The sequence below is a fragment of the Coffea arabica genome, chromosome 2c (genome assembly GCF_036785885.1).
Source record: "Coffea arabica cultivar ET-39 chromosome 2c, Coffea Arabica ET-39 HiFi, whole genome shotgun sequence".
Taxonomy (NCBI): Eukaryota; Viridiplantae; Streptophyta; class Magnoliopsida; order Gentianales; family Rubiaceae; genus Coffea; species Coffea arabica.
This window is the reverse complement of record NC_092312.1, coordinates 61,654,260-61,679,120: the sequence shown is the minus strand read 5'-3', so window position 1 is coordinate 61,679,120 and position 24,861 is coordinate 61,654,260. Positions and strand designations below refer to the sequence as shown.

Genomic DNA, 24,861 nt, shown 5'->3' with positions numbered 1-24,861 from the left:
GCGAAAAAGGATTAGACGGTTTGTGCAAGGGTTTAATATAGAAATCCATGGCTTGGCTACGGTCCAAATCTCTACATTTATTGAGGCTTTAGAGAAAGCGCAAAGGGTCGAGAGTGCAAGAATGCAAGTTAGGGACTTCCACAATAAGAAAAGGAACTTTTCTAGTCACACTTTTGGACAGGCTAGTAAGAGTACACAACCTTCCAAGATGGGAAGAGGAATGGGAGGAGTGAGGACTGTTGGAGTTTCAAGGGGAGTTTTATCCAGAGGAGGTTGTAGTGGCCTAGTTCAAGCGAGAGGAGTGCCTTCTAGTGGTTAGGCAGTGAGACCGCTGACCTGACATTAGAGAAAATATTACCAAACACCTCCCTATTCCACTGCTGCAATGCCTTTTTAACCACACATAATTTATTAAAAAATCGTTGCCACCCACCACCCGATACTAGCTCATCCCAACTGTCAGTTACAATTTTTAGGAAACCAAGATGTTTATGCCATATATCCAAATACCGGAAGGCCAACTGTCTCCTTTGCGCATGACAGCATTTAATAAACAATGGAGTGTGATCCGATTTGTCCCTTGGTAAGTGAGACACTCGTGAGATCTCATAGCCCTCCCCCAATCACTGTTGCACAAAGCTCTGTCCAACTGCTGCCAAACAAGTCTATTGGTCCAAGTAAAAGGCTTACCATCAAAACCAATAGTTGACAGGCCATAATTGAAAATAGCCACATTAAACTTCTCCAAATTACGTTCATTTGCTGGCGCCCCTCCAACCTGCTCCTCTATCGAAGAAATAACATTAAAATCACTCGCTACCATCCACGGGCCCTGTTGCGCTACCACTAGCTCCTACATTGCCTGCCATAAGGCACGTCTCCCTACTCTTGTACACTTGGCATAGATGGCAGAAAAATATATAACCAAACCTGATTGAAACAAAATTCTCAAATGGACCATTTGCTCCGCCAACTCTGTATAGGTAATAGAGTACTTAGAAAACCACAAAACCCAGATCTTTTCTTCCAGAAAAACTTGTGTACTATCACAATGGAGCATCCGTCTCACTACTTCCAACTGACTCGACTCCGACATTGGTTCAAGAAGAACTAGCAATCGAATTGCATTATCTCGACACAATTTATTTAGATAACGTAGTGTATCTCGTCGAGAAGCACCCCAAATATTCCATTCAATCGCGTTAATTGGATTTATCATTAGAACATAGAGAATATTTATTTTGCGATTGAAATACCACTTTTTGCTGCATTTGCTTAGATGGTCGCCCAACTTTCTTTTTAACTAAACGATTTAATAGCTCAATATCTTTTGCATCAACCATAGCTGAATACAGATAAACATCCAGCAACTTCGGGTGGGACATCTTCCAATCAAAATTTCTCTCGAAGTCTTTTAACTGCTGGATGGATATAGTTAATTCCTTAATGTTCCCTGCCAAACCTCTCCTCTTATGCTACGCATGATGCACCCGTGGAGATGATAGTGGTGTTCTAGAAAGCTATGGTTGCATCTCCATCCCCTCCAACTCCTTTTCGCCAGCCTATAGGCTGCCTTCCACAAGATAACTCACCCCTCCACCCATTACCTCCTCCGTGATCTGAGTAACCCTCACACCTGCATCCACAACTGCAACTTTTTGCGAGAAGTTTAAAGCTTCAACTAAGCCATTCTTTGCTACATCTATCGACGGGACCACTCCAATAAAAGATGACAACTAAGGTGGATGTTACTCCACATTTGACGCCCTATCTTCCAAGCCACCAACGTCTTGCTCCATTACATGCTCTCGATCAGTGATCCACTTTGATTGATTCGACGCCACTGTAGACACTTCTTTGATTGTCTATTTGCCTTTATCCCGGTACACACAAACACCAGATTGGTCAGCCAAAATTTCTTCTCCATCCTCTTCCGAGTCATCCGTCAGTTGTTCCAAGGCTCCAAACATGTTTGACAGTGCTAATTCTCCTGTCTTCCCTGTGGTCAGCCCAGGCATCGTTTCAGCATTCGACCCATTCCCATGCACCTTCAGTCGCGACTTCTCCTGCACCTTAGCCGCGGCACCAGTAGCTACCATCACTCCCTCTTGCTGTTGAGGATCCTGCCTCTTCCCTGCAGATGAAGTCCCTTGTTCACGTGCATCCTCTCGGTTGTCAGTCGAGACAACAGTCTTGTTGGCCTCCAACTCCATTATCGTCGAAGGAGACCATAGTGCAATACCATGAGTCAGCTCTGTCACTTTCTCTTTCCCTTTATCCCTCCTTGTCTTGGGTACATAGACCTGGCATTCCTTCTGGATTAGGGTGCGTGATTCCTGAATTGGCTCCATCGGGCATAACATTGGATGCTTTTGAAGACAATGAACTATGTCATGGCAAAACCTGCAATAGAAAGAACAATATAGTGGCCAATTTTTCATCTCAATCATTTGCCAAAAACCAAAGTGATTATTTCCAATCCAGACCTGGCACACTAGAGGTCAGGTGATGTTTAATTCCACTGAGACACGGGCTATTAAGGGACAACGAAGGTCACTGGTAGCAGAATCAATTCTCAAAGGGCACCCTAAATTGGAGGCAAGTTTGAGCAATTGGTTTTTTTTGAAAAATAGGAATCGGCAATTCGAGAAAGCAGATCCAGATCGGAGCTATAGCCAATTTACGGTCAGCCTTAAACTTTAGAGACTACTTGGAGATAGACATTGGCGAACTCTGCACATACCATGTCCTGCGTGCAAGCAAACGGGTGTAGTCTTCCTCAACCAGAGGCCGAATTAGAACACGCTTCGCATCCAAAAGCTTTACAGAGCATTCCCCTTTCAACCCTAGAGATCGAAAAAATTTTCTGATGACCTCCATGGGAGGTTTACTGAATGGGAAGCGACCCACAAGCACATTCTGATACGGCTCCGACAGTTTCCCTATTTTATGTTTATTATGTGTCTTTAAAAGTTTATGCCTTGGGTTTGGTTGAATTTTCTATGATTGTTAGTGTTTATTTTTTGGCTAATTGATACTATTATTTTGAGCAAATTATTTAGCACTTTAACTCTTTAAATCATGATTAATTTGGTACCATTAATTGTGATTATCTAAAGGTGTTGTTTCTTCAATGAAAATTGAGATTTAACACTAGTTCAAGAAGTGCTAAATTTAGGGAGTACACTCACGAGAGTAGATGTGTAACTTTGTGGTTTTAGTGATATATTTCATGTAATTTCATAGAAGAAATAAACTTGTAGCTAACTTCATAACCATGAGAGTAGGTATGGATTAGTTATAAGTATAGTTGATTCACTACAAAAGTAGATTTCACATACATAAGGAAATTACGCCGTAACTAGCCAAGATAGTAGTACTCAATGATCTAAAAGTAGCAATTGCATGAGTAGTTAGAGATATCATAGTCTAAGGAGCTTTTATTTACTATTTTCTTGCATAAGTTTAGCATAGCTTTATCTCTTTTAATTCATTGACCATCTAAATAATATAGAAATTTTAGTAGTGCCTGTAATTGTTCAACCTTTCTCGTGAGATCGACTCGATATATGTTCTAAACTACTAGTTGACCTGTATACTTGCAGTCAAAATGGGTATAAATTGGATTTAAATTTGTACTTATATTAAAATTTCGTTAAGTATTTGAGGCCGTTGCCGGGGAAGATTTATGGCAATATCGGCGTAAAGAGCAACTTTATTAGTTTAGAAATTTTAATAGTTTTTATTGTGTATTAATTGAGTTTAGTTTATTGTGTATTTGTCGAGTTAGTCTTGAATGTTATTTTCTTTTATTTTAGTGTTTATTATGTGTACGTGTTTTATTATCAATCCTTCTTGACTAATCTTACTTTTGAGATTGTTTAAAAGTAATTTTAGGTGATGAGAAATGCATGAGAAATGGAAGTTTGGTAGTGAATGGTTACTATGTGCAAAACTCCTTGAATAGAGCTAACCAAGAAATTACTGAAAGGTATTTCATTTGAAGATGGTTTGAGATACTTAAAGGCTAAAATTGATGTTATAACGTTACAAATTCAATGGAACACCATTAAGCATGAGATTAACCAAAAGAGGAATATTAATGCTTTTAATTCTAATAATATGATTTATGACTTGTGTGAGGACTCGCAAATTTCTCATATTTTTTCTCAAAAATACCCTTTTATTTGGAAATTATTATTTATTAAAGTCTTACTACCCAATTATTCCACAATAAGTGTAAATAAACCTAGAAAGTAGGGTTTCATTTTGGTTTCAAGATTGGAGCAAAATTAGGATTTTCGCGATTTTTCGCCTGATGAATTTTCGGTACTGAGTAAGGATCAAATTTGGTGATTAAAAGTGACTTTTAAGTGAGAAATAATATGTGATTAGGAGCAATGATATAGAGTTGGTGAATAGGAAGTAAAAACCCTAGTACATGTGTTTTTAAGAAAAACGGTGCGAACCGACGAGTACCGTGCACTACCGATTGAACGCACCACTTGACCATCATTTTTTATATACTTAATCTCTTTAATATTAGAGCCAAACATCAGCTATAAAACTGAGCAAGCTGGCCGAATTTTTTGACCAAAAACAACAAGGAAAAGAAAAAAAAAATTAAGAACCAATCTTGAAGCAACAAGTTGTAGTCTTCCCTTGGTTGGTTGAGTAATGAATTTACATCATATTTATCCCTAAAACCAACTCCAAAGCTCTTCATTTCTGCACCATCACAGCTGAGAGAGAGAGAGAAAAGGGAGAGCAAGAAAAACAAGAAAAACAACCATTTCATCTTGAGTTTGATCAACCAAGTGAGAAAGAAAGGAAACTAAACCGATTAAAGTGTTAGTTGGTGAGTGGGGAAGCTAGAGGAACTAAAAAATTTCCAAAGGAGGTGGAGTATCACTCTTCCAAGCTTTTTCTTTGAGGTATAAGATCTGATCATGGTTCTTGTTCTTTTAAATTTTGGTTTAAGATGTTATCTAGTTCATGTTGTGGCTTGATTACAAGATATGCAAGTTGTTGTGATGATTTTGGATGATATATGCAAGTTAGGGTTTAATAAATTTCTGCCTAAACTTGTTGTATAGTTAGTATATGTTGAATATAAGATTATATAAGGGGATTTAGTAGTGATTGGAACAAGGAATTTAAGAAAGTTTCATTGAAGACCAAAAATTCCAGATTTCTGGAAATTTCCTAATTCAGTTCTGCCCGGTTTTAATACTCATAGTTAGAGGCCGAATTAGGCTTGGCCTAAAACATAAAAGTTGTAGATAATGGTATTTCATAGGTGTCTACAACATTTCAGCTTAATCGGAGCAACGTAGCTTGTGAAAAGATGAAAATACCCTCGCTATTCTAGGTTACATTCCAGTGTTCCACGTGAACAGTTTAATCTTCTTGGTTGTGTTTATTCACTATGATCCGTTAGGATTTAGTCTTTTCCCAAAACATGAAAGTTTTAGTACTCCGTCTTAGCTTTTAAACGCCTCCAAGAACGCCTTAAACGGACCTTGGTAGCCTAAGATATGACCATTCTAGTGCGGTGCAGTTAATTAGCCGTATAATTGGGAGTTGGCTCTGTAATTTGGGAATTTGACCAGGTTACGCTAGAAATTGGACTAAGTGATCTTCATGAACATTGTAGCCCTATGACTTAGCTTCGAAGCGGTATAAGTTGCGTCTCAATCTGCTAAGCATATTAGCAGTTGTGTCATTTCTGTAAAAACCCATCAAAACTGTCTTTTGTTAAGTTTCATTTCTGTACTTGTTATTAACTTAATCTTTGTTCTTGTATTGTTTTAAGCCTATGGAATGGCTATTGAACTGACTTTGAGATATGAATAACTTTGGGTTGGATTGAGTAAAAGAATGAAGCCAAAATGGCTGGAAAATTAGGTAAACACAAAGGGCGTGCTGCCCAAATTCACGTTCGAAGACTAGAGAGATACACTTACGACTTGGGTAAGGTTGACAAACGACTATCACTTGAACCATCTAGGACTTTTGGCTACTTTGGTTATCAAGGGTTATACGTTAGAACCTAGCCGAACTTGTACCCCTAGGGAAGGCGGTATTAATCACTATAAATCTGTTTTCCTTGCACTTTCGACTTAAAAGCTATTTCCAGGTATAATTGATACCAAAGTTTACCATTTGAAAAGCGAGTGAGTCATCTACGGATATTTTTCAAACAAATTTTATTTTCTTAATTATTATTGAACGAAACGTCTAAGTTTCGAACCTTACATGATTTTCCAAGTTCTTAAGCAACTTTTATCACAGATCTGGACTCCAAGCTAGGAGTATCATCTGGACGAGACCACTAAAAACACTATACTTGTTTTGGTGAGTGCTTTCAAATATCGAATTGCACTTAATACTTGTATTTGATACGTGACCAATGTGATTACATGTTATATACGTGAAATTTTAGGGCAAGAGTGTACTTTATCGCACTTGCCCTAATCAAAATTGCTATTGTTCCATGATTTCACTTGAAATGCTATACTTGCATACAAATTTCATCTTGTCTGGAATTCCAAAAACCCTGAGGCTAGTTAATCGAGTCGAGCCGGCAAGGGCCTGGTCGATTAGATAACGAATCCTGGGTAACTAGTAATGTCGAGTGGAGTGTATCTCCTCGGCAGAACGGTATACTCGAGTATTACCACTCGTGTCTCGTGTGGCGTGCGGGCCCGAAAAAGGGGGTTGATTGGTGGACGGAGACTGGCGTGAAGTGGGGTATTATTTTTGGACTGGTTATTACTTGAAAGTTGACGGAGTGTCAACTACCAACCGATCAAGCTGGAATGGAACCGAGAGATGAGATACTGTATCCTTATATGTGAACGTGAACTTGATATTTCTTGACTAGCTGAAGTAATATTTCTCTGATTTGACTTGTTTGCTCGATATTTTACTATTACTCTGCTATCACTTGGGTTGTTGACCAATTTGATATTTGGAACTTCACTGAGTTTTGGCTCACCCCGCTAGTTTTGTTTTCCTTACAGGAGTACGAGCGAGGCGTGAGACACGTAAAGGCTAGCGTAGACTAGTTGTTTGTGACTTTTGACTTTTGACTTGTACTCGCGCTATTCCTTGAATAGAATGTTTTGTACTTGGATTGTATACACTTTAAGCTAGTTTGGGTATATTGAGACTTTGTGCCTTGATTTGTACCAATGTAAATTATAAGTTTGAATTGTGTATGTTATTCATGGGTCATGGATGTATGCACGTGCTACGAGTGAGTGAGTGAGTCCTGGCGAGAGCTGGGCAGGCGGTCCGCCGAACCCTTTGGTACGCCTTAGGGGGAGGTGGGGTCGTCACAAGTGCTATCAGAGCCTAGGTTGTAAATTGATCTAGGCAGAATGAGTGCTTGATGTGATAGGCTAGGGTTTTATTCTTGAGCCTAACCTTTAGCCTTGTTTTCTACGTGTTGTGTACTTACTTTTGCAATGTTACTTGCAAACCTAGGTTATGGCGGGTACTGACGCTTCTGGGAGTGCTGGGCTATCCTAGCCTGTGCCTACGGATGTACCGACTGATGTACCGACTGACACGCCTACGGACACTCCTATCGACGAGCCACATCTGGAGGGGCCCGTTTGCCATGTGATTACATATCAGGAGAGCCCTGGTGGGCCAGTGCAGCGATGGTCCCCAGCGCGCAAGATCCGGCGCTGCGACTGCTGGAAGACCTACTCCTACCCCGATCGGGTAGTGCTCGCTGTGGATGACGAGCGGAGACGATTGGCTAACGCCAATCGTAGGTGGCAGACGGAGATTGAGTGTCTCCGGGCTACTCTCCGAGATCAGGGGGTTAGGATCCGAGAGCTGGAGGCCTCGGTATTGGAGGAGCAGCAGCGGACGGATGCTTTCCGCGAGCAGGCTCAGGCGACGACTGGACGCCTGATGCGAGTGGTTGCGGATATTAGAGACCGGACTGGTCACATCCTGACAGAGTGCGAGGCACTAGTGGAGAATGTACTTCAGGACTTGGCCGGAGAGGGTCAAGTGCCTTAGTTCCTGGCGCTCCTGGTGCTCCTGGGGAGGATCCTGAGGAGGACCCGGAGGAGGAGCCGAGTGCATCCTCAGAGTCTGTTGGGTCGGCGTCTAACCAAACGACCTGTTAGAGTTGAGAGGGTTTCTTTTGGGGGATAGTTAGGAACATAGTAGGACGACACGTTTTCTTTTGTTTTTGACTTAGACGTGTCATGGTGGATGTAAATAGGGTCTCTTTTGTTCTATGTTCCTGGGCTAGTAGAGCCTCTGACTTGCTTAAGTGGCATGTATATATGACTTGTTTGCTATGTATATAAAGTACTTGTTTATTACGTGTTTATTTGCCTCTATTTTTCCTTTTGCAATGTACCATACGAGCTATACCTTACCTTGTTTATATGTTTATAGTTGCTTAACTCTCAAAACATGGAGGGTAGAAGAAGTCAAACCAGAGGAACTAACCGAGGGCGCGGTCCTGGTCGAGGCTATGGGGATAGACGCGCACAAGAACCTGTGCAAGAATCGAGAGAGGAGAGAGAGGCAACAATTGAGCCACAACCTGAACCCCAAGCTGCAGGGGGAGATCAAGTGGCAACTGCCATCCAACAGATGACTAATATCTTGGCTCGTTTAGTGGAACAACAGGGTCAAGCCGCTGTAAATCAACCTAGGGACCCTGATAATGGACAAGATAGAGCTTTACAGAGATTCCAGAAATTCTCGCCACCCAAGTTCTTAGGAGGACCAGACCCGGATGGGGTCGAGAAATGGCTGGAGGCCATGATAAATATTTTTGCTGCCCTAAACTATACAGAGGAGAGGCAAGTCCAATTTGCTGTTTTCCAATTCGAGGGGCCAGTTAGGGCTTGGTGGAACGTAGTGAGGGCCAAGTGGGAGAAAGAGGCGACTGCATGGACCTGGTTAAACTTCGTACGGGAGTTTAACGAGAAATATCTTCCACCCATCATCCAGGAGAAGCGAGAGGACGATTTCATTAAACTCCGCCAGGGAACGATGAGTGTAACCGAGTATGAGACTCAGTATACAAAGTTGTCCAAATTTGCTCCGGAACTGATAGCTACGGAGCAAAGAAAAGTACAGAGATTTGTGCAAGGGCTAAATGTGGAATTACAAGAAGCCTTAGCGGCATCTCAAATTAATACGTTTACGGAGGTACTTGAGAAGGGCCAACGGATAGAGACTGCTAGGGCACACATGCGGAATTTTCACGCTAAACGGAAAGGGGCACCTAGTAGAACCCAAGGGTCAGTGCGAGGTGATCGGAGCATGCCACTTGCTAAATCCGGTCGTGGGGCTGGAGGTGGACGGTTTTCGAGCACATTTAGGGGAAGTGCTCCGAGAGGTGGTGCCCAGAGGGGAGGGCAAAGTGGTAGGGGTCAAGGTAGAGGTATTTCCCAGGGAGGCCAAACCTCCACTCGCTGAGTAACGTGTGGATATTGTGGGAAACCAAACCACACAGAGGATGAGTGCTGGAGAAAGGCTCGGAAGTGCCTAAGATGCGGAAGTGTGGATCACCAAATAAGCAACTGCCCGTTGATTAGCGATACACAGTCAACTGCTAGGTCAAACCCAAAGCCGACTGATGAGCAACCCTAGGGGAAGACCCTCCTAGAACCTCCCAACCTTGTAATTATCAGAGTTGGACCTTTTCTCTCAATGGAAATTGAACTCGATTGTTCTCATGAACTCAAGACCTTGACACACAAAGGCAATCAGCAACCTTAAGCAAATAAAGATGGATGAAGAGACACCACGATTAGGGAACAAACTAATCGATAAAGTCAGATTTGAATCCCAAGCAATGAATTCAAGAGTAAGTTCAATTAAGAACTTGAAAGGAAAATTCCTCACGATTTCTGGTTGTAAAATATTCTGTGCGGACTGATACAAGAGGTGCCTTTTTATAGGCTAAAACTAGGGCAAACTCCGGCCCACATAAACCTGAAAGAAATTCGTTCCGCATAAAGAGCTTAAAGAGTCAACTCTTTAAGGCTTTCCGATAAGGCCCAATAAGTAATAAAATACTTAACGCCTAACAACTACTAAACTAGACAGTCTTAAAACAACTACCAACTAAACTAACAAGTATGAGATCATTCCTTCACTTCAAACGTACAAGTGAACAAAGTAACGTCATGGTCCATCAAATCTTCAAACCTAGCTTGCTCCTTGCTTGTATGGTGAATGATCAAGGCTTGTAAAGCTTCCTTCACCTTCTTGGATCTTGATCTTGTCATCGGACCGTCAATGTTGTCCTTGACCCAAGGTTGAAGGTGTTGCGCACCCGTATCTGCATCATTCCCTCCCTCCTCGAAAGGATTCATCCTCGAATCTTCAAGGTCTGTATCAAAGTCAAAAGGAGATAGGTCAGATACATTAAAAGATGCGCTTATGCCATACTCACTTGGAAGTTCCAATTTGTATGCATTGTCGTTGATCCTCTCTAGTACTCGAAAAGGTCCGTCGCCTCTTGGATGTAACTTGGTCCGTCAAGATGCTGGAAATCTTTCCTTCCTCATGTGTACCCAAACCCAATCTCAGGGTTCGAATACAACATGTTTTCTACCCTTATTTGCATGTTGTGCATATTGTGCATTTTTCTTCTCGATTTGAGTTCGAACTCTCTCATGCAAGGTCCGAACAGCTTCTGCCTTTTTGACACCATCTGCGCTTAAACACTCATTAACAGGAATAGGTGATAAATCTAGAGGGGTTAGCGGCTGAAACCCATAAACAATTTCAAAAGGGGAATGATTGGTAGTAGAATGAGTGGTTCGGTTATATGCAAACTCGGCAATAGGCAAACATTCTTCCCACTTCTTCAAGTTCTTTTGAACAATGGCTCGAAGTAGAGCACCAAGGGTTCGATTGGTTACCTCAGTCTGACCATCCGTTTGGGGATGACTAGAAGTAGAAAACAGCAACTTAGTTCCCAACTTTTCCCAAAGTGATTTCCAGAAATAGCTTAAGAATTTCACATCCCTATCACTTACAATAGTACGCGGTACTCCATGCAATCTAACCACATCCTTGAAGAATAAATCAGCAACATGGCGCACATCATTTGTTTTTCTACAAGGGATAAAATGAGCCATTTTAGAAAATCTATCCACTACAACAAAGATACTATCCATACCTGTAGAAGATCTTGGTAAACCAAGCACAAAGTCCATGGATATGTCTGTCCAAGGAGCATGAGGTACGGGTAGAGGAGTATACAATCCATGAGGGTTACTCCTTGACTTTGCCTGCTTACACTTTAAACACTTATCACAAATGTTAGCAATGTCACGCCTCATTTTAGGCCAATAGAAATGCTCATGCAAAATGTCAAGAGTTTTATCAATACCGAAATGCCCCATCAACCCTCCGCCATGGGCTTCTCTAACAAGTAATTCCCTAAGTGAACAGTTGGGAATACAGAGGCGATTTTCTTTGAACAAGAAGCCTTCATGCCTATAAAACTTTTGAAATGCAGCATGTTCACAAGCTTGAAACACATTAGAAAAATCAGCATCATGTGCATACAAGTCTTTAATGTGCTCAAAACCAAGTAACTTAGTGCTCAGGTTAGTGATCAAAATATACCTTCTAGACAAAGCATCCGCAACGACATTATCTTTTCCCTTCTTATACTTAATGATATATGGAAAGGAATCAATAAATGCAATCCATTTTGCATGTCTTTTATGCAACTTACCCTGCCCCTTAAGGAATTTAATTGATTCATGATCAGTATGTATCACAAATTCCTTAGGCATAAGATAATGCTGCCACACTTCAAGAGCACGCACAACAGCATACAGTTCTTTATCATAAGTAGGGTAATTGAGAGCTCCCCCACTCAACTTCTCACTGAAATATGCCAAGGGCCTATTATTTTGATGTAAAACAGCCCCGATGCCAATTCCACTAGCATCACATTCAACTTCAAACATCAAATCAAAATTAGGCAAAGCAAGAATAGGTGCTGAAGTTAACAAATTTTTAAGCTTATTAAACGACTCTTCTTGCTCTTTTCCCCATTGAAACCCCACATTCTTTTTAACTATCTCATTCAAAGGTGCTGCAATAGTGCTAAAGTCTTTAACAAATCTCCTATAGAAGCTTGCAAGACCATGAAAAGACCTTACCTGAGACACATTGGTTGGAGTCGGCCACTCCATGATAGCCTTTACCTTGGCGGGATCAACACTTATGCCATTTGCACCAACAATATAACCAAGAAAGTTAACCTCAGGAGTGCAAAAGACACATTTTTCTAGGTTAGCAAATAACCTATTTTCACGCAAGGCACTTAAAACAAGTCGCAAATGCTCAACATGCTCTTCTAAAGACTTGTTAAAGATCAATATATCATCAAAATAAACAACAATGAACTTTCCAAGAAAATGCCTTAAAACATGGTTCATTAATCTCATGAAAGTACTTGGGGCGTTTGTTAAGCCGAAAGGCATCACAAGCCACTCATAAAGACCATACTTCGTTTTGAAAGCAGTTTTCCATTCGTCACCTTCCCTTATCCTTATTTGATGATAGCCAGATCTTAAGTCAATTTTAGTGAAAATGATTGCTCCATACAATTCTTCTAACATATCGTCTAGCCTAGGAATGAGATGACGATACTTAAAAGTAATTTTATTAATTGCACGACAATCTGTACACATTCTCCAAGTCCCTTCTTTCTTAGGTACTAAAATAACGGGAACTGCACAAGGACTAAGAGATTCACGAACCTGGTCCTTTTCAAGGAGGGAATCGACTTGCCTTTGGATTTCCTTTGTTTCCTCCGGATTTGCTCTATAGGCTGGTCGATTTGGTAGAATTGCTCCAGGAACAAAGTCGATTTGATGTTCAATACCTCGAATTGGAGGTAATCCTTTCGGTAGTTCCTCCGGAAACACATCCTTGAATTCCTGCAAAAGAGAGTAGATTGCACTAGGAAGAGAATCGGTTATGCCTAGTGTGTAAAAAGAAGAATAATCAGCTTCCCTGTACAGAAGTACTACGAGAAGACTTTGTGCATTCAAAGCCATATCTACCTCACGCACACTTGCATAGAAATTCCTTTTTTTCACCTTCAAGCTCTCGGCCTCACCGAGTTTTTTCCCACTCGAATTTCCTTTTTCACTCAACTCGGCCTCTACTTTCTTTTTTTCCTCATTCTTTCTCTCATTCGGCTTTTTCTTTGTTTCTTTTGGTTGCCTTTTCTCTCTCTCTTTTCTTAAATGCAATTGTTCTTCATACACTTGTCTAGGTGTCAATGGTGAAAGAGTGATTTTGAGGTTGTCCATAATGAACTTATATTTATTGGTAAGTCCAATATGATCAGCCTGTCTATCATACTCCCAAGGACGTCCCAACACGACATGACTAGCTTGCATAGGAATTACATCACATAAAACTTGGTCCTTGTACCGACCAATAGAAAAAGCGATTAAAGCTTGTTTGGTCACCTTGACTTCCCCCCCATCATTTAACCAAGATAGTCTATAGGGTTTAGGGTGGTAAGTCCATGGAAGGTGTTTTTGCTCAACAAAGTCAGCAGCTACGCAATTAGTACAAAAGCCACTATCAATGATCATGAGACATACCTCATCTCCGATTTTGCATCTTGTATGAAAAATGTTGGTCCGCTGGAGATCATCTTCTTGAGCTTGTGCATTTAGCACTCTCAGAGTCACCATAGTTCGAGCCACAGGGTCCTCCTCTATTTCAACCAGGTCATCATCCTTCCCCTCTTCTTCAAGCGGTGGCATGTCCGCATATTCCTCCTCCCCTTCGCTTTGTCACATTCCCTCTTCATTCATATACATGATGCTTCGGTTAGGGCATTGAGCCATGAGGTGGCCAATTCCCTTGCATTTGAAACATGCCTTTGGCTGGTTGGTAGATGTATTTGCTCCTGGAAGAGTCGGCCGCGGGGTTGGTTTAGAAGAAGTTGCACTCGGATGGGACGGTTGTTCCATCCGCTTGTTTTCCCTCTCTTTATTACCTTGCCTTGGCCAAGCACTGGATGTTGGCAATTGATTTCTTTTCCAAGGGCTGGAAGAGGATGTAGTGATTCAGCCACTAGGTTTCTTTAGAGGTAAGGCTTGCTTTTCAACCTTCTCTGCATAAGACACCATTTGTTGAAGTTCACAATGGTCTTGAAGCTCAACCTTCTTCCTAATTTCAGGATTTAATCCATTAAGGAATCTTGCCATGGTTGCTTCCGGATCCTCTTGGACATTGGCCCTTATCATTGCTATCTCCATTTGTTTGTGGTACTCATCAACCGAATTAGAACCTTGAGTGAGTCGTTGGAGCCGATTGTACAAGTCCGTGGTATAATGGAAGGGTACAAATCGTTTCCTCAGCACTTGCTTCATTTCAGCCCAAGTGTCAATTGGTGGTTCCCTATTTCTCCTTCTTATGGCACATACTTGCTCCCACCAAATGGATGCATAATCTTCAAATTCAATAGCCGCAAGTTTCACCTTTTTCTCTTCAGAGTAGTTGTGGACTTCAAACACTTGCTCAACTCGCCTAACCCAATCCAAGTAAGCTTCAGGATCATTTTTTCCATGAAAGGTAGGCATCTTAGTCTTGATGGAACCAAGATTGTCATCGGTTCTCCTAGGTCGGTCTCGACCTTCCCTCGCTTCCCTGTGGCTTTTTCTTGATCGGAATGAGGTGTTAGAATGATACCCCTCATCATCGGCATCATGCTCAACACTCTGAGCACTTGAAGCCCTATTGGAAATATCTCCAGTACCTCGCATCTCAATGGCAGCCAACCTGTCGGATAATTGTATCGTCACAAATTCTTGTCTCTCCACTTGTTTTTGAAGAGCTTGGAGCACCAGTTTGAGTGACACGTCGGTTTCAGACGGGTCAGGCATGTTCCCCTCTTGAGACATATTGTCAAACCTGCAAAACAAGTGTATCCTAGTCTACCTCACAAAGCACTCGTGTATCACTCAAGGAAACACACTCACTCTCAATTTTCCTTCTCAAAGTTCTTAAAACAACTCAAACTCTCAAAAATTCCAGAATTAATTACCCTATAAGCAAGTAATAAGACACAAAGCAGAATTTGTAAATCCTAGAAACACTACTCGAAGCTAGAACCTCTCTTTGTTTTTTTTTTTTGAGCGGCTGTTTTTGCTGAGTTTCTGGCCAGTATTTGGATGGTAAATGGTGTTTGTGGCGGTTTAGGTTTGGTTTTGGAAACTGATTTGGGGGTGTTTGGGGCTGGTTAGGTCGTTTGGGGTCTTTGGAATTCAATCAAGATTGGAACTCAAGAGTTGGAAACCAATCAAGATTAGGAAACTCAAATTTTGGGAAATCAACCAAGATTTGGAGACTAATCAAGATTTGGAGACCAATCAAGAATTGGAAACTCAAGATTTGGGAAACTTGATTTCCTTTGTGTGAGAGCCAATTCCTTCTCTTCTTCCTTTTTTTTTCTCTTTCGTTTTTTTTTTCTTCTTTTTTTTTTCGGCTCTTCAAGGAAGCACAAATTCAGATCACACTAACAAGTTTAAGAAAAATGGATGAAAGGTTATGCAAATTTCAAGAAGACCCTAGTTCTTGATTTATTGTTCAAGAATCTTCAAAACAAGACTTGGTGGTCCAAGAACTTCAAGAATTTGTTCAAGAAGCTCAAGAACTTCCCCAAATTACGTTGTGGTGTTTAGGATTTGCAAGAACAACAACCAATACTCAAGAAATAGGCAAAACAGAATTTCAGCAATACTCAAAAGAAAGATTCCAGCAATACTCTAGCAACTTGGACACTAAAAACAATATAAGGTACGTGACTCTTTTTTTTTTTTTTTTTTGTCTTTAAACCCTAACAAGCCGAACAAAAGTATAACAGACTCAAGAACAAAAGTTGGACAGAAAACACAAAAAGACAATACCCAAACAGTTTTTTTTTGGATGAACAGTAACGTGAACAGTACGCTACAGTATCGATGAACAGTATTTCGAAACAGTAACGATGAACAGTAATCGCTACAGTTTTTTTTTTTTGACAAAAGACACAAACTAATAAGATATGAACAACTTCAATTGAAAGAGAATTAACCTGATGCTCTGATTACCAACTGATGAGCAACCCTAGGGGAAGACCCTCCTAGAACCTCCCAACCTTGTAATTATCAGAGTTGGACCTTTTCTCCCAATGGAAATTGAACTCGATTGTTCTCATGAACTCAAGACCTCTGACACACAAAGGCAATCAGCAACCTTAAGCAAATAAAGATGGATGAAGAGACACCACGATTAGGGAACAAACTAATCAATAAAGTCAGATTTGAATCCCAAGCAATGAATTCAAGAGTAAGTTCGATTAAGAACTTGAAAGGAAAATTCCTCACGATTTCTGGTTGTAAAATATTCTGTGCGGACTGATACAAGAGGTACATTTTTATAGGCTAAAACTAGGGCAAACTCCGACCCACATAAACCTGAAAGAAATTCGGTCCGCATAAAGAGCTTAAAGAGTCAGCTCTTTAAGGCTTTCCGATAAGGCCCAATAAGTAATAAAATACTTAACGCCTAACAACTACTAAACTAGACAGTCTTAAAACAATTACCAACTAAACTAACAAGTATGAGATCATTCCTTCACTTCAAACGTACAAGTGAACAAAGTAACGTCATGGTCCATCAAATCTTCAAACCTAGCTTGCTCCTTGCTTGTATGGTGAATGATCAAGGCTTGTAAAGCTTCCTTCACCTTCTTGGATCTTGATCTTGTCATCGGACCGTCAATGTTGTCCTTGACCCAAGGTTGAAGGTGTTGCGCACCCGTATCTGCATCACCGACCAATGCTGGAGGGATCAGGTCGAGGGTAGCGGCCAGAGTATATTCGTTGGATCAACAAACCGTGCCTGAACCAACAGAGGTGGTAGAAGGTACAATCCCTGTTTTTCACCGGTTAGCCAAAATTTTGATAGATCCCGGTGCTACTCACTCTTTTGTTAATCCTGTATTTATGCTTGGAATTGATTCGAAAGTTGAAAGGTTACCTTATGACTTAGAGGTAAGAACACCTACGAGTAATCAAATTTTGCTTGCGAATGAGGTGTATAGGAATTGTGATATTTGGATTGGTGAACGAAAATTGGTAGTTGACCTCATTAGTCTAGCCATTAAGGGGTACGATGTTATTTTAGGTATGGATTGGCTAGCTCATTATCATGCTCGGGTAGATTGTAGGATGAAAGTGGTTGAATTTTGTATACCCGGGGAGGCAACTCTAAAGTTAGACGTGAGGGGTATGATAGCCTCTTCTGCGCTTATTTCGGGAATAAGGGCTAGAAAATTGCTTAGTCGTGGCGCATGCGGTTACTTAGCTTTCCTGATTAACACTCCGGGAGAAAAGATTAAGTTGGAAGACATGCAAGTAATCAGTGAATACCCGGACGTATTTCCGGAGGAGTTGGAGTCTCTGCCACCCGAAAGGGAAATTGAATTTAAGGTTGACCTAGTACCCGGAACTACTCCTATTTTGAAAACCCCTTATCGTATGGCATCTGCTGAGCTTAAGGAGTTAAAGGTGCAATTGCAAGACTTGCTAGAACGGGGGTTCATACATGAGAGCGAGTCACCGTGGGGAGCTCCAGTGTTATTTGTTAAAAAGAAGGACGGAAGTTTAAGGTTATGTATTGATTATTGAGGGCTGAATGCAGTAACTATTAAAAATAAATATCCTTTGCCCCACATCGATGAGTTGTTTGATCAGTTACAAGGGGTTGTGGTGTTTTCTAAGTTGGACCTGCGACAAGGGTACTATCAATTTAAAATTAGAAAGGAGGATGTGCCGAAAAAGGTGTTTAACACTCGATATGGGCATTTTGAGTTCGCAGTAATGCCTTTTGGCTTAACCAATGCCCCAGCGGCATTCATGGATCTGATGCATCGAGTGTTCAAACCTTACTTGGATAGGTTTGTAGTGGTATTCATTGATGATATCTTAGTGTATTCGAAGTCAAGGGAGGAGCATGAACAACATTTGCGTATAGTGCTGCAAACCCTAAGAGAGCACCAACTGTTTGCTAAATTCAGTAAGTGTGAATTTTGGTTGGAAGAGGTGGCATTTCTAGGTCACATAATTTCAAAAGATGGCCTTGCGGTAGACCCTGCAAAAGTGGAAGCCGTAGCCAAATGGATGCGGCCAGAAAATTCCACAGAGGTGCGAAGTTTCCTAGGCCTAGCAGGATACTACCGCCAATTTATAAAGAATTTTTCGAGAATTACGGGACCCTTGACTAACTTGACCAAGAAACAAGGAAAGTATATTTGGGATGTTAAGTGCGAGAGTAGTTTTCAAGAGCTAAAAAAACAATTGACTATGGCTCCAGTTTTAGCTCTGTCCAGTGGGAGTGATAGTTACACGGTTTACACCGATGCTTCCAAAGAGGGGCTAGGTGCGTGCTGATGCAGAATAGGAATGTGATTGCCTACGCATCTCGGAAATTAAAACCTCATGAGCAGAATTATCTGACCCATGACTTGGAGCTTGCAGCTGTAGTGTTCGCTTTGAAGAAATGGCGACATTATCTCTATGGTGTAACATTCGAAGTTTATACGGATCATAAGAGCATTAAGTATCTGTTTTTTCAGAAGGAGCTAAATCTAAGACAACGTCGGTGGGTAGAGTTCTTAGAAGATTATGACTGTACAATTAACTACCATCCTGGAAAGGCCAACGTTGTAGCAGATGCTTTAAGCCGAAAGGCTCAACTAGCAAGTTCCATAGCGAGAGAGTGGAGCCTGTTAGAAGATGTCTGTGAGTGGAGACCTCGTTTGGAACCAAAGAAGGTGATTTTTGGAAATATTGAGGTGAAGTCGGCATTGATGGAGCGGATCAAAGAGGGCCAAGTAAAGGATCCAATAGTGCAAAAGTGGGTGGAAAAGGTGAAGAAAGGGGAGTTACCTAATTTTAACTTAAGCTCTGATGGAACCTTGAAGTTCCGAAATCGTGCTGTTGTACCTAGGGATGAGGAATTGAAGAGGGAGATTTTGGAGGAATCACACCGCTCTAGGTATACGGTTTACCCAGGGAATAATAAGATGTACCAAGATCTTAAAAGTCTGTATTGGTGGGAGAATATGAAGGCGGAGATTGCCCAGTTTGTGCAAAAGTGTCTTACGTGCCAACAAGTAAAAGCTGAGCATCAAAAGCCGTCAGATCTGTTACAGCCTTTAAAGATCCCTGAATGGAAATGGGAGCACATAACGATGGATTTTGTATCAGGGTTGCCACGAACACAAAAGGGGTATGATGCAATTTGGGTGATAGTAGATCGATTAGCCAAGACCGCGCATTTCCTGCCAGTAAATATGAAATATTCTTTGGAGAAACTTGCTAAACTTTATATGGATGAAGTGGTGAGACTACACGGGGTAGCAGTGAGCATTGTATCCGATAGAGACCCTAGATTTGTATCCCGATTCTGGCAGAAATTGCAAGAGGCTCTAGGAACTAAGTTGAATTATAGTACAGCGTATCACCCGCAAACTGATGGACAATCTGAGAAAACGATTCAAACTCTTGAGGATATGCTGGGAGCCTATATTGTGGACTTTGGAGGAAGTTGGAGTCAATACCTAACCTTTGTTGAATTTGCATATAATAATAGTTATCATTCTTCTATTCAAATGGCCCCATATGAAACTTTGTATGGACGACGATGTCGATCCCCAATCCATTGGGAGGAAATAGGAGAGGGAAAAATTATAGATCCGGCCACAATACCATGGGTTGAGGAGGCCTATGAAAGGGTAAAGCTGATCCGCCAGAGACTTCAAACAGCCCAAAGCCGACAAAAGAGTTATGCTGACCATCGAAGGAAGGATTTGGAGTTTGAAGTAGGGGATAAAGTGTTTCCTCGGATTACCCCATTGAAGGGAAAGATTAGAGCAGGAAAAGGGAAAAAGTTGCAACCACGATATATAGGACCTTTCAATGTACTTCAACGAAAAGGAAAGGTGGCTTATCGACTAGAGCTACCAGCTAGTTTGTCTAGGATCCATAACGTTTTTCACGTTTCTTTACTTAAGAAATACCATCCAGATCCGACTCACATTTTGCCACCCGAAGATGTTGAACTTGACGAGTCCTTAACCTATGAAGAACGACCTATTCAAATATTAGATCGGAAGGTGAAGGACCTGAGCAACAAGCAGATTCCTTTAGTAAAGGTTCTATGGAAGCATCATGAAGTGGGAGAAGCAATCTAGGAGCTAGAAAAAGACATGCAAGAAAAATATCCCGACCTGTTCGCGACGAAAGGTATGAATTTCGAGGTCGAAATTCTTTTAAGGGGGAGAGAGTGTGAGGACTTGCAAATTTCTCATATTTTTTCTCAAAAATGCCCTTTTATTTGGAAATTATTATTTATTAAAGCCTTACTACCCAATTATTCCACAATAAGTGTAAATAAACCTAGAAAGTAGGGTTTCACTTTTGGTTTCAAGATTGGAGCAAAATTAGGGTTTTCGCGATTTTTCGCCGGATGAATTTTCGGTACTGAGCATGGATCAAATTTGGTGATTAAAAGTGACTTTGAGTGAGAAATAATATGTGATTAGGAGCAATGATATAGAGTTGGTGAATAGGAAGTAAAAACCCTAGTACATGTGTTTTTAAGAAAAACGGTGCGAACCGACGGGTACCGTGCACTACCGATTGAACGCACTACTTGACCATCATTTTTTATATACTTAATCTCTTTAATATTAGAGCCAAACATCAGCTATAAATCTGAGCAAGCTGGCCAAATTTTTTTTGACAAAAAACAACAAGGAAAAGAAAAAAAAAATTAAGAACCAATCTTAAAGCAACAAGTGGTAGTCTTCCCTTGGTTGGTTGAGTAATGAATTTACATCATATTTATCCCTAAAACCAACTCCAAAGCTCTTCATTTCTGCACCATCACAGCCGAGAGAGAGAGAGAAAAGGGAGAGCAAGAAAAATAAGAAAAACAACCATTTCATCTTGAGTTTGATCAACCAAGTGAGAAAGAAAGGAAACTAAACCGATTAAAGTGTTAGTTGGTGAGTGGGGAAGCTAGAGGAACTAAAAAATTTCCAAAGGAGGTGGAGTATCACTCTTCCAAGCTTTGTCTTTGAGGTATAAGATCTGATCATGGTTCTTGTTCTTTTAAATTTTGGTTTAAGATGTTATCTAGTTCATGTTGTGGCTTGATTACAAGATATGCAAGTTGTTGTGATGATTTTGGATGATATATGCAAGTTAGGGTTTAATAAATTTCTGCCTAAACTTGTTGTATAGTTAGTATATGTTGAATATAAGATTATATAAGGGGATTTGGTAGTGATTGGAACAAGGAATTTAAGAAAGTTTCATTGAAGACCAAAAATTCCAGATTTCTGGAAATTTCCTAATTCAGTTCTACCCGGTTTTAATACTCATAGTTAGAGGCCGAATTAGGCTTGGCCTAAAACATAAAAGTTGTATATAATGGTATTTCATAGGTGTCTACAACATTTCAGCTTAATCGGAGCAACGTAGCTTGTGAAAAGATGAAAATACCCTCGCTGTTCTAGGTTACATTCCAGTGTTCCGCGTGAACAGTTTAATCTTCTTGGTTGTGTTTATTCACTATGATCCGTTAGGATTTAGTCTTTTCCCAAAACATGAAAGTTTTAGTACTCTGTCTTAGCTTTTAAACGCCTCCAAGAACGCCTTAAACGGACCTTGGTAGCCTAAGATATGACCATTCTAGTGCGGTGCAGTTAATTAGCCGTATAATTGGGAGTTGGCTCTGTAATTTGGGAATTTGACCAGGTTACGCTAGAAATTGGACTAAGTGATCTTCATGAACATTGTAGCCCTATGACTTAGCTTCGAAGCGGTATAAGTTGCGTCTCAATCTGCTAAGCATATTAGCAGTTGTGTCATTTCCGCAAAAACCCATCAAAACTGTCTTTTGTTAAGTTTCATTTCTGTACTTGTTATTAACTTAATCTTTGTTCTTGTATTGTTTTAAGCCTATGGAATGGCTATTGAACTGACTTTGAGATATGAATAACTTTGGTTGGATTGAGTAAAAGAATGAAGCCAAAATGGCTGAAAAATTAGGTAAACACAAAGGGCATGCTGCCCAAATTCACGTTCGAAGACTAGAGAGATACACTTACGACTTGGGTAAGGTTGACAAACGACTATCACTTGAACCATCTAGGAATTTTGGCTACTTTGGTTATCGAGAGTTATACGTTAGAACCTAGCCGAACTTGTACCCCTAGGGAAGGCGGTATTAATCACTATAAATCTGTTTTCCTTGCACTTTCGACTTAAAAGCTATTTCCAGGTATAATTGATACCAAAGTTTACCATTTGAAAAGCGAGTGAGTGATCTACGGATATTTTTCAAACAAATTTTATTTTCTTAATTATTATTGAACGAAACGTCTAAGTTTCGAACCTTACATGATTTTCCAAGTTCTTAAGCAACTTTTATCGCAGATCTGGACTCCAAGCTAGGAGTATCATCTGGACGAGACCACTAAAAACACTATACTTGTTTTGGTGAGTGCTTTCAAATATCGAATTGCACTTAATACTTGTATTTGATACGTGACCAATGTGATTACATGTTATATACGTGAAATTTTAGGGCAAGAGTGTACTTTATCGCACTTGCCCTAATCAAAATTGCTATTGTTCCATGATTTCACTTGAAATGCTATACTTGCATACAAATTTCATCTTGTCTGGAATTCCAAAAACCCTGAGGCTAGTTAATCGAGTCGAGCCGGCAAGGGTCTGGTCGATTAGATAACGAACCCTGGGTAACTAGTAATGTCGAGTGGAGTGTATCTCCTCGGCAGAACGGTATACTCGAGTATTACCACTCGTGTCTCGTGTGGCGTGCGAGCCCGGAAAAGGGGGTTGATTGGTGGACGGAGACTGGCGTGAAGTGGGGTATTATTTTTGGACTGGTTATTACTTGAAAGTTGACGGAGTGTCAACTACCAACCGATCAAGCTGGAATGGAACCGAGAGACGAGATACTGTATCCTTATATGTGAACGTGAACTTGATATTTCTTGACTAGCTGAAGTAATATTTCTCTGATTTGACTTGTTTGCTCGATATTTTACTATTACTCTGCTATCACTTGGGTTGTTGACCAATTTGATATTTGGAACTTCACTGAGCTTTGGCTCACCCCGCTAGTTTTGTTTTCCTTACAGGAGTACGAGCGAGGCGTGAGACACGTAAAGGCTAGCATAGACTAGTTGTTTGTGACTTTTGACTTTTGACTTGTAATCGCGCTATTCCTTGAATAGAATGTTTTGTACTTGGATTGTATACACTTTAAGCTAGTTTGGATATATTGAGACTTTGTACCTTGATTTGTACCAATGTAAATTATAAGTTTGAATTGTGTATGTTATTCATGGGTCATGGATGTATGCACGTGCTACGAGTGAGTGAGTGAGTCCTGGCGAGAGTTGGGCAGGCGGTCCACCGAACTCTTTGGTACGCCTTAGGGGGAGGTGGGGTCGTCACAACTTGTGTGGAGTGTATCATGCTACTCATACATGTAGACAAGTACAAAATGTAGATTATTATGATGAATTGGGTATTGCAATCCTTATCTTGATCAATATGGTACTAATTGGGGCAATTCTTGTGATTATGGTTGGGATAATCAATGTGCATATAGTGATTCTCTATGTATTTATGATTACTAACCTGAATGTATCCAATTTGAATTAAAACCATCTTGGAAATTGGTAATAGAAAGGTTAGCTGATGCACCTCTACCTTGGGAATCAGAAAGTGAACCATTAGCTAATGATTCTTACATCTTGGGAGCTAGCTGTAGAAAATTCTTCTAATCAATTTGATCTAGCTATAAAAAAGCTAACTAATGCGACTTTCGATCGTTTTGATAGGGTTAAGGAATGATTAGATGAATTAACTTCTCACTTTTGTAGAATACAAGAACAATTACATGTATTGTGTGAAGTTATTTCTTCTAATAATATGCAAAATGACCCTATTATGAATGTTGGGACTGTTGTATGTGACAATGTATTATATTTTGATCAAAGTGATGCATCTAATGTGTGTTTTAATGAAGAAATATCCATTTCATATGATAATGAGTTTGGAATGAAGTTTGAACCTCAAGAGGCAAGCATAAATGATTCATATATAATCCCTCTTGAGGATGGTGTTAAGAATGTAGGTTCCAATGTCATTATAGCCCAAGAAGATCATTCGAACGTTCCTTTGGTGAGTACTCAAGTGACACGCATACAAGATAATATTTACAATTCACTTGAGTTAGGTAAGCTACTACCACCTCTCATATCATTAGAACACGTGGCTCTAGTTGTTAAGCTACCTTTTAATGATCCACCATGACCTAAAATGGTAGATTTTTTGTTAATTAAACCTCCTTGATAATAAGGTGATATAGTCAAGTTAATGACTATAAAGAAGCGCTTGTTGGGAAGCAATCCTACGATTTCTTGTTTTTAATAAGTTTTAGTTATTTAACTACTGTTTTTGTGTGTTTTATAGGTGGTAATGGAAAGGGTTCATGCAAATTGTTCAAGTGCAAAAAAACATAGAAAGAGGCAAAAAGGGAGTTTCCATGTTCATTTGATGTATTTGATGCATTTAAAGTACTTTATGCTAAAGTTATATTGATGCATGATTTCATTATTCTAAGTGCATTTGGTTGAGAAAAATACATTTTTATAGTTTAAAGTGAATTTTTCTTGAAGAACTTGAAAACAGTTGAAAATCAGGTGAGTGCGGAAACTTGGTCAAGCAGAAA

General features: G+C 40.3%; 1 protein-coding gene across 1 annotated transcript; it reads left to right on the top strand.

Moving 5' to 3' along the window:
- The first annotated feature begins 18,386 nt into the window (after positions 1-18,386).
- LOC140035724 (uncharacterized) lies at positions 18,387-24,609 on the top strand. The gene is made up of 4 exons (XM_072077069.1): positions 18,387-18,462; positions 18,561-18,684; positions 18,766-19,080; positions 24,603-24,609. Exons 1-4 carry the CDS (start codon positions 18,387-18,389, stop codon positions 24,607-24,609), a joined length of 522 nt encoding a protein of 173 aa, XP_071933170.1.
- Positions 24,610-24,861: the final 252 nt, after the last annotated feature.

Excerpts from the sequence above, each read along its gene's own strand:
- LOC140035724 (XM_072077069.1), top strand. The coding sequence starts at position 18,387 with ATGGCTCCAGTTTTAGCTCTGTCCAGTGGGAGTGATAGTTACACGGTT. Across the intron at positions 18,463-18,560 it reads TGCTTCCAAAGAGGGGCTAG|CTGTAGTGTTCGCTTTGAAG; the intron begins GTGCGTGCTGAT and ends TGGAGCTTGCAG. Across the intron at positions 18,685-18,765 it reads CTAAATCTAAGACAACGTCG|CCGAAAGGCTCAACTAGCAA; the intron begins GTGGGTAGAGTT and ends AGATGCTTTAAG.